Raw genomic sequence first — 13,390 nt, forward strand, 5'->3', positions numbered from 1 at the left:
AGGTCTCTTTGCAGGGCTAAGCTTCCAGTGATTGCTACCTACCTTCACTGAGGGTTTGTCCTGTATCCTTGACTAGTTAAAGTATTGGCTATGTCAGTACTTACACATTCACATGAAAATTCAGTTTTTGGCACCAGTGTGGTAAAGAAATCATTAAATCTAGTAAATTGAAGATAGTTGGATTAATAGGTGGGTCACTTTCAAGAAATTCTTCCCTAAAGTTTAGCTATATTCATTGCTAATTCCCACGATCTATTTTTTTTTCTAGGAAAGAAAAGTGAACTCTTTCCAAGATGAAAGACTCACAAAGCATTCAGGAAGCTTCAGAGGCCCTGGATAGAGAAGTTCAAAGGCAGGAAGATAAAATCGAGAAAGAAGAGAAGTAAGAATGGCATAAATGGGGGCAGGGAATGAGTTTTAGAAAGATATTGATGGACTATTTGAATTTTGTTGTTTAAAAACATGAAGTTAGAACAAGAATAGATCCCACAAATTTTCTAAAAATAATAAACAACAGTATACAATTCTTTCCCCAGCCACTGTTTTATAATATCTCAGTCCTTGTTTAGTGTAAAAATTCACACATTTCTACCTGATTGAGGTCTGAAGTTTCCAATGAGTGTGCTAAAGCCATGGACACAATTTCTTTAGAACTAGTTGACTAACCTAGAGATAAAAACATTAGAATTTTGGTTTTAGAGATGTCTGTGAGGATGTTACATAAAATTATACAATTATGAGGATGTTACATAAAAATTATTGTTTTTACTGCTGATATAAGTCATTTTACCAAAAAAAACATTAGTGTTGGTTTTCTAAAAACTAAATTTGGCTGTTGGAGTATGCACAATTTAAACTTTTTGTAATTTGGACCTAGATGTCCTGTGTTGACTCTTCAGTCCAAGTGTGTTTTTTAATATTTGTTTTTAGAGGCAAGAAACCATTGTCACCAGTGTTACCAAAGTAACATCTCCCAAAGTAACATTGAACTGCTGGAATTGATATGTAATTGCCCCTAGTTTAGTGCCTTTCAACTACAGAGAGAGCAAAACACCAAGAAGGGGCTTGGAAAGTTCCTTACGTTAAAGGGAAAGCTAACTGAGCCCTAAGAAAAATCTCTGGTCTTCCAAAGAGACTGTAAGAGGTAGGTGAGTAGGTGGTTCTGACATGAGCTGTGTCATATGAATCAGTTCTTGAAGTATTCAAGCTCTTTCTAAGATGTGTGCAGTTGTCAGACATTTCTTATTCAACTACAAAAATAACAACTGGTGTCCCTGAGCCAGATTTCTCTGATTGCAACATTTGCAAAGACTTATTGGGAATATTTTGTGGAATTAAATTTATTTGGAAATGCTATTGTTTTACTTAAGGAAAAAAAATGGGAGCTTGAAAAATGAGCATGCTGAAAAGATGTAGCCAGTATATAATGAAACCCAGATGTAAGGAATGTTGAAAGAGAAAAACACTTTCCCTGTATATTCCAGACAGTGGAGGGAGAAATCATGTCACATGATCCTCTCTCAGGCTGGACACAGATGAAATATTTGTGATTTGACAGTGTACCTCTGTTGTCTCCTCTCCACAAGCTTCAGAGTCATACTCCAGTCAGGGGTCAGAGCTTTTCTGACGAATGTGAATGCCTGAGGTGTCTGCTGCATGGCAAGAACTTAAGCTCACTGAGCAAGGAACTAGTAACACTGCAATTTTTAAAGCCAATGACCCTTAACTTTTTACAAAATTTGCCTGAGATGGCCTTGCCTTCTAAGAGAGATATATTTAGGACAGTCTAGTTGTGAATATAAAGCTTTCTTGACATACTATTTCTGACGAGGGAACTTCCGAATGGAAGAACAAGACGATTGTGTCTGCCTCTTGGTAAACACAGGGAGGACGTCAGCAAGATGGCAGCAACAGAAGCTCCAGGCACTCATCCCTTGGAAAACCATTGTAAAGAAACCAACCAGCCAGAGACTGGCTATGATAACTGTGCAAGTACTCTGGAAGACAGATTAAACAGAGACAATCCACAAAGCAAAATACTTAAGTATTTTTCCTGACTTATAGTGGATAGATGTGCAGCTGCCAAAAGGAAGATGTCTGAATGGGCCATTTTTCCAAGACTTCAGAACTAGGAAGGGTTTTGGACCTTAAGACCTTTGTTCTCAATATATGCATTAAGTACAATTGCTTTGAAGTCACTGGAAAGAGCATCCATGTGACCCATCAAATGGAGTCATTGTAAGCCTTTTCATGAGCCATATCATGATAGTATTGCTTAACTTGTAAGATAATAGTATTTTAGGACCACATTCAAATGATTGTGAGAGTTAACAAATGCTTTTATATTCATGAAAAAGAAAGGGAAAAAATTCTTGTTTATAGTAAAACTCACTTATTATAATAGTACCTGAAAAGTGTCATTCTTTTCCCTATTTTCTGCCTTTTTTTTTCAAGGCGTGCACGCACGCACACACACACACACACACACACACAGTTTATTTGAATGCAGATCTTAAAGGTAAAGTCTATGTTAATATAGGAAAATTAGGCAACAACAGGAACTAAAGGGGAAAGTTATAATATGCAATCACAGAAATTATGATATTTTTAACGTTACTGAAAAGAGAAAACATGATAAATTAATTCATAGAAGTTGTTTATACCCATATAAGTGGTTTATACAGTTTCAATTTTGAGTAAAATATGTATTACAAAGCTTGGAAGGAAATGATGAAATCTCTGGTTACTGGCATTGTAGTGATTATTATTTTCCTCTTCCTGTTTTACACATTTTAAAAAACATCTACAATAGGAATTAATTGATCTTTAAATAGAAAAAAAGTAATAAATATAAGATGTATATTTGTATTGTGTGTTTAGGTAGGTGATAATACCTTTGAAAAGCAGAGCTTTGGATCAAAATGACAGCCCACGTATCTTGAATTCATGGACATTTTGAGTTTCTTACCTTTTTATTATAATTTTTGTACACAGAAAAGAAGACAAACTTAAAACTACTCTAATAAAACAGCATTCTTCAATACAGTTTTTATCAAATACCACAGATTCAGATACTACAACACTGCTATTGTCACGGTCATTATCCCATGAAGTTCCTCTCAGTTACTATGTGTCTAGTTCTCAGATTAGTGGAGTAAACACATCCATGATGGGACCAATGGCTTCTAAATCTACTGTAGTCAGCTTTTCCCAGGAAGACAACATGGGTAAGTAAAAAAAAATACATACTATTTTTAAAGTATGTTTTTCATTAGACTCATTAGGTGCTTCCCATCCAGAATGGTGTTTTATTATTTGTCCCCAATAATGATAATTTCCCCTGTCATATGCAGAGTAACTTGACTACGGGTCATCATTGACTCTAGAACTGCAGTCTTAAATTCAGGCCACGTAAATGCATATCCCCAAATACATCCTCCCGTGATTAAGATATCAGGAGTAACCATGAGGTTTGTGGGTTGTCTGGGTTGAATTGCTAGTGAATTAAACTTTGCAATGTAAAGTGTTACTGGTTCTTCCCCTGAATGCTGCCAGAAAGATTAAGCAACATCTTGAGTAGTTTGTGCCTTTAGGAGACTTATGGCTCAAATAACGAATAGATAAATAAGAAAAGGAAGAAATAAAAAGCAAATAATAACATGGCAAAGAGCAAAGCAGGGGAAGCAATAGAGAATCTGAAGAAGAAGATGTAGCTAATATTGTGATAGTCAGAGGTAGTTTTGACAGTTGTCCACAAGATGCTCATCAGTACTCATACTCCAGGGGTATTGCTCCTCACCAGGTTGAGGAATCTTCCATGGTTTACAGAAAGCATCCTGTCTCTGGAAACACAGGACCAACTCTTTTCCTACCCTTACAATGTAAAGCATAGCAACTCTGGGTTTTATTTTCCATAACTAGAATAGGGATTACAATATAAACATCACAGGATTAGTGTAAGGATTAGGAGAAATACATATAAAAATCACCTAATGCATAATCTAGCACATAGTAAGTACTCAATAAGACTTATATGTGAATTTTAATATACCTGTAACACCTTATTTTAGAATGTTGTTTATTGGGTTCTGTGTTTATGTTTTTTTAAATTTTTTTCCTATATGTTTTATTTATTTATTTATTTATTTTTATTAGTTGTTCAAAACATTACAAAGCTCTTGTCATATCATATTTCACACATTTTATTCAAGTGGATTATGAACTCCCATTTTTACCACATGTACAGATTGTGGAATCACATCGGTTACACATCCACGTTTATACATACTGCCTTACTAGTGTCTGTTGTATTTTTCTGCCTTTCCTATTCCCTACTATCCCCCCTCCCCTCCCCTCCCCTCCCCTCCCATCTTCTCTCTCTACCCCATCTACTGTAATTCATTTCTCTCTCTTGTTTTTTTCCCCTCTCCCCTCACTTCCTCTTGTATGTAATTTTGTATGACAATGAGGGTCTCCTTCCATTTCCATGCAATTTCCCTTCTCTCTCCCTTTCCCTCCCACTTCTCATCCCTGTTTAATAGTAATCTTCTTAATTAGCAATCCACAACAAGTTTTTCAAAACTGGTAGCACAAACACTCCCAAGGGTATATCTGATGCCTCCATTTCCTCTCCCATTTTGTGAACATTTCCAGTCTCGCAGCATCTCATCTATATTTAATTTTGCTTCTGGTATTTTCCTAAACCTTTGACACAGTTTTATGCAGGTTTTTTTTCCTACTGCCATTATAGTCATCTTCCCCATGTTTCCTTGTTTGTATAACTAAGATAAACTTTCCAAAGAAGCCTCTTAACCTTACCCAGAACATCAGTGTAATAACCAATACCTATAGGCTTAAAATGCAAATACAAATTTTAGATCTAGGAAGGGAAGATTCTCTATCCCTTGGCATGATATATTATATCACAGAAGATGCTCTATATTTGGGTTCAACTGTAAATGCTTTTCACAATGGGTGGAGTGTGACAAAAGTTTGTGGCTTCCCTTTGCAAGGCGAGAGATGAATTGGGATGTGGTCGGGTCCACTGGAACTTGTTGCAATGTCACCTGTGGTTCTAGATGAAATAGCAACTGGGAGCAAAATTGAGGTTTTCTTCCTTTGGGAGTTCATTGACCAGGATGAGCTGTTAAGAAGAATGCCATATATTATCCTTTCCCAGTGGAATTTAGTGATTAAATATTTGCTTGACTGAAAATGAACTCTTTTCAACAAAATACTTTGAAGTATCCTTTTTAGTAATTATGGGCAAGAGGTGTGGCTCAGTGATAGAGCATGTGCTTAGCATTTTAAGAACCTGGATTCAATTCCCAGCATAGCACCAAAACAAATAAATACAACCTATGATTTTATTCCTTTATGTCTTTTACCTTGCTTTATTCTTGTTAAGGACATATGAATCCAAAACAAAACCTAAATTATTTTAATCCTTTGAGGATTCTGGAACCAGGCCACACTAACCATAATCCTTTACTGAATAACAGCAATCATTTTTCAAGTACCTGCTAAATCCTAAACACTGTGCCAGACACTTACCTGCTTTATCTCCAGTCCTCACTTCTCCTTTTTTATGTTCAAGAAAATTGAAACTTGGAAAGTCCAAACCCATTGACCTGATAAGTGACATGGCTGGGACATAATTGTAGAGAATTTCTGTCAGCGATTCTCTGCAGAAAATTTCAAAAAAGAAAACATCTCAAAGATCCTAGAACCTGATTAAACATTATTTTTCTAATAAAATACATATTTTAGTTGATGGACAAAGTTTAAGTTTTTATCTGGGAAAAGGACTAAGCATTGGCAGAAAAGGACTCATTTGAGGCTTTAATTTATGGGTAATAATTTGTGTAGCATAGAAAACACAAAATAGAATATGACTATAATGTACATAACATATCCAAATTTTACAGACTTGAATGCTTTACCTACCAAAAACTGATGATGTTTCTAACAACCTAATCAGTTAAATAGTTTATGATCGCTGAAAATGACCATTCAAAAGCTGATAATTATTCTGAATTTAACGGTGACAGTAAAATATAGAAAAAAAATATAGTTTTGTAGAAGAGTAAAGACAATGCCTCGGGGTTCTTTGAATATTCACTTTTTGACTTCTCTCTCATTTACTTCTCTAGATTCTTTGAAAGAAATCAACTCCTTCCTATTTCCCAAGAAAAAGGGGCTGTCAAACTTTGAATCCCAATCATCTGTGATCGGTGAAGGAGAGGATTACTTCCTTTCTTTGTTTCGTGATTCCAATAAATTTCTTGACAATTCACACCACACCAGAGATATTTTCAAACGCTTTTCTATGATTCTTGAAGAAGTTGGGACCTCTATGTGCAGGTACAGACTCTATTTGAATTGTTTGATATTCTCTTCGAAGGGAGGACTGATCAGTAGAAAAAAGAGTTCTGCTCTATTGTTAGTTCTGATCTATGACTTCTTCTAAAACTCCAAACAAGTCATTGAAATATAATTAAAAGCAATTGATGTTAACATTGTAGAGAAGTAAAAGTGCCAGAGAAGTGGCTCAGGAGGCTGAGTCAGGAAGATCATGAGTTCAAAGCCAGCCTCAACAATGGCAAGGCCCTTAGCAATTCAATGAGACTCTGTCTCTAAATAAATTACAAAATAGGGATGGGGATGTGGCTCAGTAGTGGAGTGCTCCCGAATTCAATCCCTGGTACAAAGAAAATAAAAAGCCAGAGAATATAGCACTATATAATCCCTACAAAGTCCATACCCCATTATTCAATGGTTTTTTTTTTCATTGTTGGTGAACCATTCAGATGGTTTTAATGTTTTTTTTTCCCCTAGTAGACTCTTGAATTCAAGACAGGAGAGAGATTAATTTGTACCTCCTTGATCCATCATTACAGTGTCAGTATCTATAGCAAAAAGAATTTATCAGGAAGAAAGTTGATATTAGTACTAAAAGAAGGAGCTGACTCATCTACTTATTTTCCTAACTCTTCCTTCCTTACTTACATAAACAACAGATTGAACTGTGAAATGTTAGTAGTGAACTCATGTTGGCATAGGGTGTTCAAGAGCTAAAAGAAATTGGTAGGCAGAGTTGAGTGTCAATTATGAAGGAATTTTTTTTTTCTTCTTACCCCTTGTTTCCTAAAAATCACAAGCATTCTAATGCCAACTGGGATTGGAAAAAAAACAATGAGTTTCCTCAACTGTCTAAAAACACTTCATCAGATCACTCACTCAATACCAACCATGTTAAAAATAATGAACTATTTGGAACCATGTTAAAAATAATGAACTATTTGGGGCAAAAACATTTGTCAAAGACTTACGAATATGATTTCAAGGAGTCTGGGAAGACCTGCAAATGAGGATAAGAGAGGCAAGTAACAGATACCCAGGCATTTAAAAGAGAGCTTGCTTGCAGGGCAGGATGATCTGGGAAGATGATGTGAAGGAGCTATAATTTAGACTACACTTTGAAAGACAGGCTAGTCATTAGAGTAGTGAAAAGGGATCGAGGTGGAGGAAAGAGAAGGAACTGCAAAATGAAATAGACCAAATTATGCTAAATCCTTGAAAGAATATATTACAGCAAATCCTACTTTCATGTGTAATGCACCAATTAAGAATAAACAAAAGGAAGATCAGTCGAGTAGAGGAAAGGGATCAGCGGAAGGAAGGAGGAAAGGTAAAGGGATGGTACTAGACATTGAACTGCTGGAGCCAATTATGCTATGTGCAGATACGAACACCCCTATTATGTGTAATTATAATGCACTAATTTAAAAGAAAGATAGGTCAGTTTGGGATATACAAATTTGGAGTATGTGAGAACATTCTGTACTATTGGTTTTCAATACTCAGTATGGTCACGTGGGATGCTTTTCTTGTCCTGACCCCAACTCCAGACTATTTGAGCCAACATCTCTTGGGGTAGAATTGGGCAACTGTTATGTGTTTTAACGCCATGGTGATTCTAATGCACAGTCAGGATTGAGAACTACAAGCCTAGAGCAAAGGAGAAGCAGAAAGCTAAAGAGGCAGAAAGGTTAGGATCAGGTACAAAGAATTGTACAGTGTGGTCACATCAGGCAGTGCATAAAGAAGTATGATTGAAAGGTTCTAGTGTTGAAAGCAGGATTTTTGTCACTGTGTCTGGTAGGAGAGATCTGCATAAGCAGCAGGTCTCCACAGCCAAAAAAAAAAAAAAAAAACATGTTGCAGCTCTTAATAGAGAACATGGTCACAACAGCTCACTGCCGAGTTCTTTCCAAGTTCTTGTCTCCTAAACTTCAGGGACAACTGAAAGCAAAAGTGAAAGGAGTAGGATTTATTCAAGAATAGAAAGTGAATTCTCACAGTAAAAGAGGGGAACTGATGCTAGGTTGCCACTGGAGCATGCTAGTCTAGAGGTTTATATGGCAGTTGGGTCAATGCTATTGGTCGAAATTCATGCAAATCAGGGTTTTAAAAAATATTAATGCTATTGGTCCAAAATTGTGCTAATCAAGATTTGGAAAAGTACCAACAACCCTTGAGTCTGAACTTCCATTCAGGTCTGCCCCACTTCTGTTTTCTTGAGGCTCATCTGCAATCCCAGCTTCCCAGGAGTTTGAGATCAGTGGATCCTGGATGCTAGAATTACAGGCCATGCCACTGTGTGGTATGGGAGTAGGGCATCCACAGGGGCCTAAGCCCTGGCTCACTCTGCCTCTCGCTGGTGCATGCACTGCAGGCTTTGCATGACTATGGCCCATGTGGATGCATGGCACCTGGTATACCTGTTCACATTAGTTAGGGGCAGCAGCAGGTAGTGGTCAATGATGCTGGGTTCTTGTGCATGCCAGCCCATCTGGACATGCTTCACTGCTACTGCTCCTGGGACAAGAGCTTGATTCAGCGTGAAAGAGATTATAGTATATCTTGAATTCCTGATTTAAGAATTTGGATTTCACAATGGGAAATCTGGAAAGTTTTTTTTTCCTCCATTATTATTATTTGGGGGGTGGGTGTTACCAGGGATCGAACTCCTTAGGGGCACCCAAACACTGAGCCACATCCCCAGTCCTATTTTGTATTTTATTTAGAGGCAGGGTTTCACTGAGTTGCTTAGAGCCTCGCTTTTTGCTGAGGCTGGCTTTGAACTTGTGATCCTCCTGTCTCAGTCTCTCAAACCACTAGGATTATAGGCGTGCCACAGCGTGCAGCTTTTTTCAATTATTTTTACTGGTGCATTATGGGTATACAAAATGGTGTGATTTGTCACTACATTTTGTACATGCACACATTATAGCAATATAATTTGGCCAATATAATTCCCTGGTATCTCCCCTTTCTCTCCCTCCTCCTTCCCCCTGTCCCTTTCCTCTAAGGTACCGATCTCCCTTTTAATTTTGTGAAATGTCCCCCACCCCTGGGAAGGTTTTGATCATGGAGTGACAGAATTGTTATCCAGGACATATAGTCTGTGATGATGAATATTAAACCTAGATGTTGGGTATTGTCAATAGTTTTTATGCATCTATTTAGATTATAGTCTTTTTTTAAAAAAAATCTTAAAGCAGTTTTGTACTCTTAAACCCCTATTTGGTCTTAATATTTATCCCTTTAATATATTGTTGAATTCAGATTGCCAAAATTTCATTTCAAGTTTTTGTGTCTACATTTGTAAGGAGTATTGGTCTATAGTCTTCTTTTCTTATAATTTTTTTTTTTACTTTGGTATGAGGGTAATGCTTATCTCATAAAATATATTTTATTTTATTTTCTAGAAGAATTTGCATAGAAGTAATATTACTTTTCCTTAAATGTTTTATAAAGTTGACCACTGAGGTTATCTGAGCCAGGAGTTTCTTTGTGGGTAATTTAAAAAAATTTTTTTCTTTGTTTTAATTGGTTATACATGATAGCAGAATATACTCAATAGAGTATATTACTCATCTTTAAAGTAGAGTGAGATTATGGCAATTCCCAGGATATGGCTGGAGTTGGAGAATATCATGCTAAGTGAAATAAGCCAATCCCACAAAACTAAAGGCTGAATATTTTCTCTAATTTGCGGATGATAATTCACAATAAGGTGGAGTGGGGGGCACTAGGGAAGAGTAGCATTACCTTAGATTAGATAGAGGAAAGTGATGGGATAGGAAAGATAGTAGAATGAAACAGACATTATTACTCTATGTATATATGTGACCACATGATCAATATGATTCTGCAACATGCACACTCAGAAAAATGAGAAATTATATCTCATCTATGTATGATAGTAGGAAATATTTAAACTACAAACTCTTTTTAAATAGATATCAGACTATTCTGTTTATTTCTTCTGAGTACACTTGAGTAGTTTGTGTCTTCCAAGGAATCTGCCCACTTTGTCTAAGTTATCAGATTTATTGACACAAAGTTGTGTATAAAATTCTCTTAATATCCTTTTATTCGCTGTAGACTCTCTACTGTCACCTTTTCTTGTTCACGGTGTGATCCTTTGTGTGTTCTCTTTTTTTCTGCTTGCTTTTGTTATAGATTTAGCAGTTTTATTGAGTTTTGCCAAGAACTAGTGTTTGCCTTCATTGATTTTATCTATTTTTTGTTTGCCTTCTATTTCATTGATTCCCATTCCGATCTATACCTACCCCTGTTTGTTTCAGGGATATTGCTTTTCTTTCTTTTTAAAATTTTTAAGTTGGAAGTTGAGAACATTGATTTGATAACTTTTTCTCTTTTGACATAGATATTTTACTGGGGCAGGGGGTACCAGGGATTGAACTCAGGGGCACTCAACCATTGAGCAACATCCCCAGCCCTATTTTGAATTCTATTTAGAGACAGGGCCTCATTGAGTTGCTTAACACCTCGATTTTGCTGAGGCTGGCTTTAAACTCATGATCCTCCTGTCTCAACCTCCTGAGCTGCTGGGATTATAGGGGAGTGCCACTGTGCCCAGCTGACATAGATATTTAATATTAAAATTTTCCCTCTATTACCTAGTTGCATCCCACATATTTTGAAATGTATGTTCATTTTCATTCTATTCAAAATATTTCCTCTTTGTTTCTTGGATAATTTGGAAGCATTATTAAGTTCCCAAATATTTCATAAATTTTTCCAGTTTCATGATTTTGCAAATATCTTCTTGTTATTGATTTCTAGTTAGATTCCATATAGTCAAAAATATGCTTTTTATGGCTTGAAACATTTAATATTTATTGAGACTTGTTTAATATTCAGGATATTGAGTATATTGGTAAAAGTTTAAGTACACTTGAAATGAATGTGTATTTTAATGTTGAGTGAGGTGTTTCATAAACATGTTGGTTGATAGTGTTAAGTATACTGTCTTTTGCTTATTTTCTGTCTACTTGTTCTATCAGTTATTGAGAGAGAGAGGTATTAAAATCTGCTATAATCTGGATTTGTTGATTTCTCCCTTGCAGTTCGGTTTTATTGTTTTTAATGTATTTTGAATCTTTGTTATTATATGCAGAAGCAATTAGGAGTGTTATATCTTCCCAATTTATTGATCCTTATATCATTGTGAAATAACTTCCTTTATCCTTGGCAATATTCTTTGCTTGGAAAGCTATTTGACCTAATATTAATATACCACTGAAGGTTTCTTTTGCTAATATTAGCATGCTGTAACTTTTTCTGTTCTTTTACTTTTAAACTATGTGTTTATATTTGGAGTGCCTGTTTTGTTGATGGCATGTAGTTGGGATGTGCTCTTTTAGCCAATCTGACAAATCCATGTCCTTTAAACCACTTACATTTAAAGTGATTATTAATATGATAAGGGTTAAGCCTACTGTTTCATTGTTTTCTATTTTTCTCAATTGTCTGTGTTCCATTTTTTCTTGTTTTTTAATCTTCCTTTGAATGGAGTTTTATTAAAAAATCCACTTTACCTCCTTTGTTGGTTAATTAACTGTCATTCTTATTTTGGCATTGCTTTCAGGCTTATATGATACATCTTGAGCCAATAACAGACTACTTGCAAGTGTCCTTATACTACTTCACATGTGGTCAAAGAACCTTACCATAATATACTTTCATTGCTCCCCTCCTGGTCTTTGTCACACATTTTCTTTTTTATATGATATAAACTCCATACTATATTGTTCTCGTTTAGCCAATTAAACAATAAATTTAAATAACAAGAAAAATATTGTATATACTATATTTACCCTGATATGTTTTGAGTACTCTTCATTGAGGGTGTGTGTGTGGGGGGGTCTGTAGATCATGTTTCCAGACAGTATCATTATCCTACCATCTGAAAAGTTTCTCCTTTAATATTTTCTGCAGTGTAAAACTGCTTGTAGTAAATTCTTCCCTTAGTTTTTGGCATACCAGAAGAATTCTTGATTTTGTCTATTTTAAAAAGATATTTTCCATGGATATAGAATTATATGTGGACAGTTTTTTCTTCAGTACTTTAAAGATGTTGCTTCTTCTTGTCCACATTGTTTCTAATAAGCATGGTGTAATCATTATATATTTGATCCTCTACTTAAACATGTTCTCTTTTTTTCCCTTTCGTGGTGCTTCAAAGATGTTCACTGGTTTTCAGAAACTTGATTTTGATGTGTCTTGGTATAACTTTATTCAGATTCCCTATGCTTGGAGTTGTTGCATTTCTTTGATTTACAGATATGTAGAATTTAAATTGGAAAAATTTTGGCTATTGTGTCTTCAAATATTGATCCCCTCCTTTTCAAAGGACTTCAATTACCCATCTGTTGGACCACTTGGAGCTGTACCACAGTTCTCTAATACTGTTATTCTCTTTCTTTTTAAAAAACAGTTTTTCTGTGTTTCTTTTTGGATAACCGTCCATTACTATATCTTCAGATTCACTAATATTTTCATCTACCACTAATCTGTTAATCCCATCTTGTATATTTTTCTTCTCAGCCATATCTCTACATATTCTATTTAATCTTCTTGTAGCATTTTGAACAAAGAAAGCTGTTGTTTCTCACATACCGTCACCAACCACCTCTGGGGAATCGGTTGAAAATCTGACAGCAGAAGGGTAAAAGCAGTACTTGTAGGCAAGCATGAAATGGAGGAGACATTTTACTAGAATTTTTCACTAGTTTTGCATCAGTACCCTTCCTAAATATAAGACCTTTCCTTGGCTTCATGTTTAGTTCCTAATCCCCTGTATATAATGACAGTATATTAAAAAGGCTACCCTCCCATCTATACTCCATCTCTGCTCCCCAGCAGTTCTACAGTCTACAACTTTAGAGGAAGAATATTAGTAAACTCTGGAGGAAATGGGCCTCAAAAAGACAATGATAACCATATGAATACCTCTTGTCCAAAACAACCAATGAGTTTGCAGATTTGCCTATATTCCCAAAGCATTCTAAGCCCA

At 35.7% G+C, this 13,390-nt stretch overlaps 1 protein-coding gene across 1 annotated transcript in view; it reads left to right on the top strand.

The window, feature by feature from the left end:
- The first annotated feature begins 293 nt into the window (after nucleotides 1–293).
- Lmntd1 (lamin tail domain containing 1) overlaps nucleotides 294–13,390 on the top strand; it is a 35,005-nt gene continuing 21,908 nt past the window's right edge. The window contains exons 1-3 of the mRNA XM_026392379.2: nucleotides 294–382; nucleotides 2,995–3,227; nucleotides 6,165–6,363. Coding sequence (XP_026248164.2) covers nucleotides 294–382; nucleotides 2,995–3,227; nucleotides 6,165–6,363 — 521 coding nt within the window. The remainder of the gene's footprint in view (nucleotides 383–2,994; nucleotides 3,228–6,164; nucleotides 6,364–13,390) is intronic.

Source organism: Urocitellus parryii, chromosome 5 (assembly GCF_045843805.1).
Source record: "Urocitellus parryii isolate mUroPar1 chromosome 5, mUroPar1.hap1, whole genome shotgun sequence".
Lineage (NCBI taxonomy): Eukaryota > Metazoa > Chordata > Mammalia > Rodentia > Sciuridae > Urocitellus > Urocitellus parryii.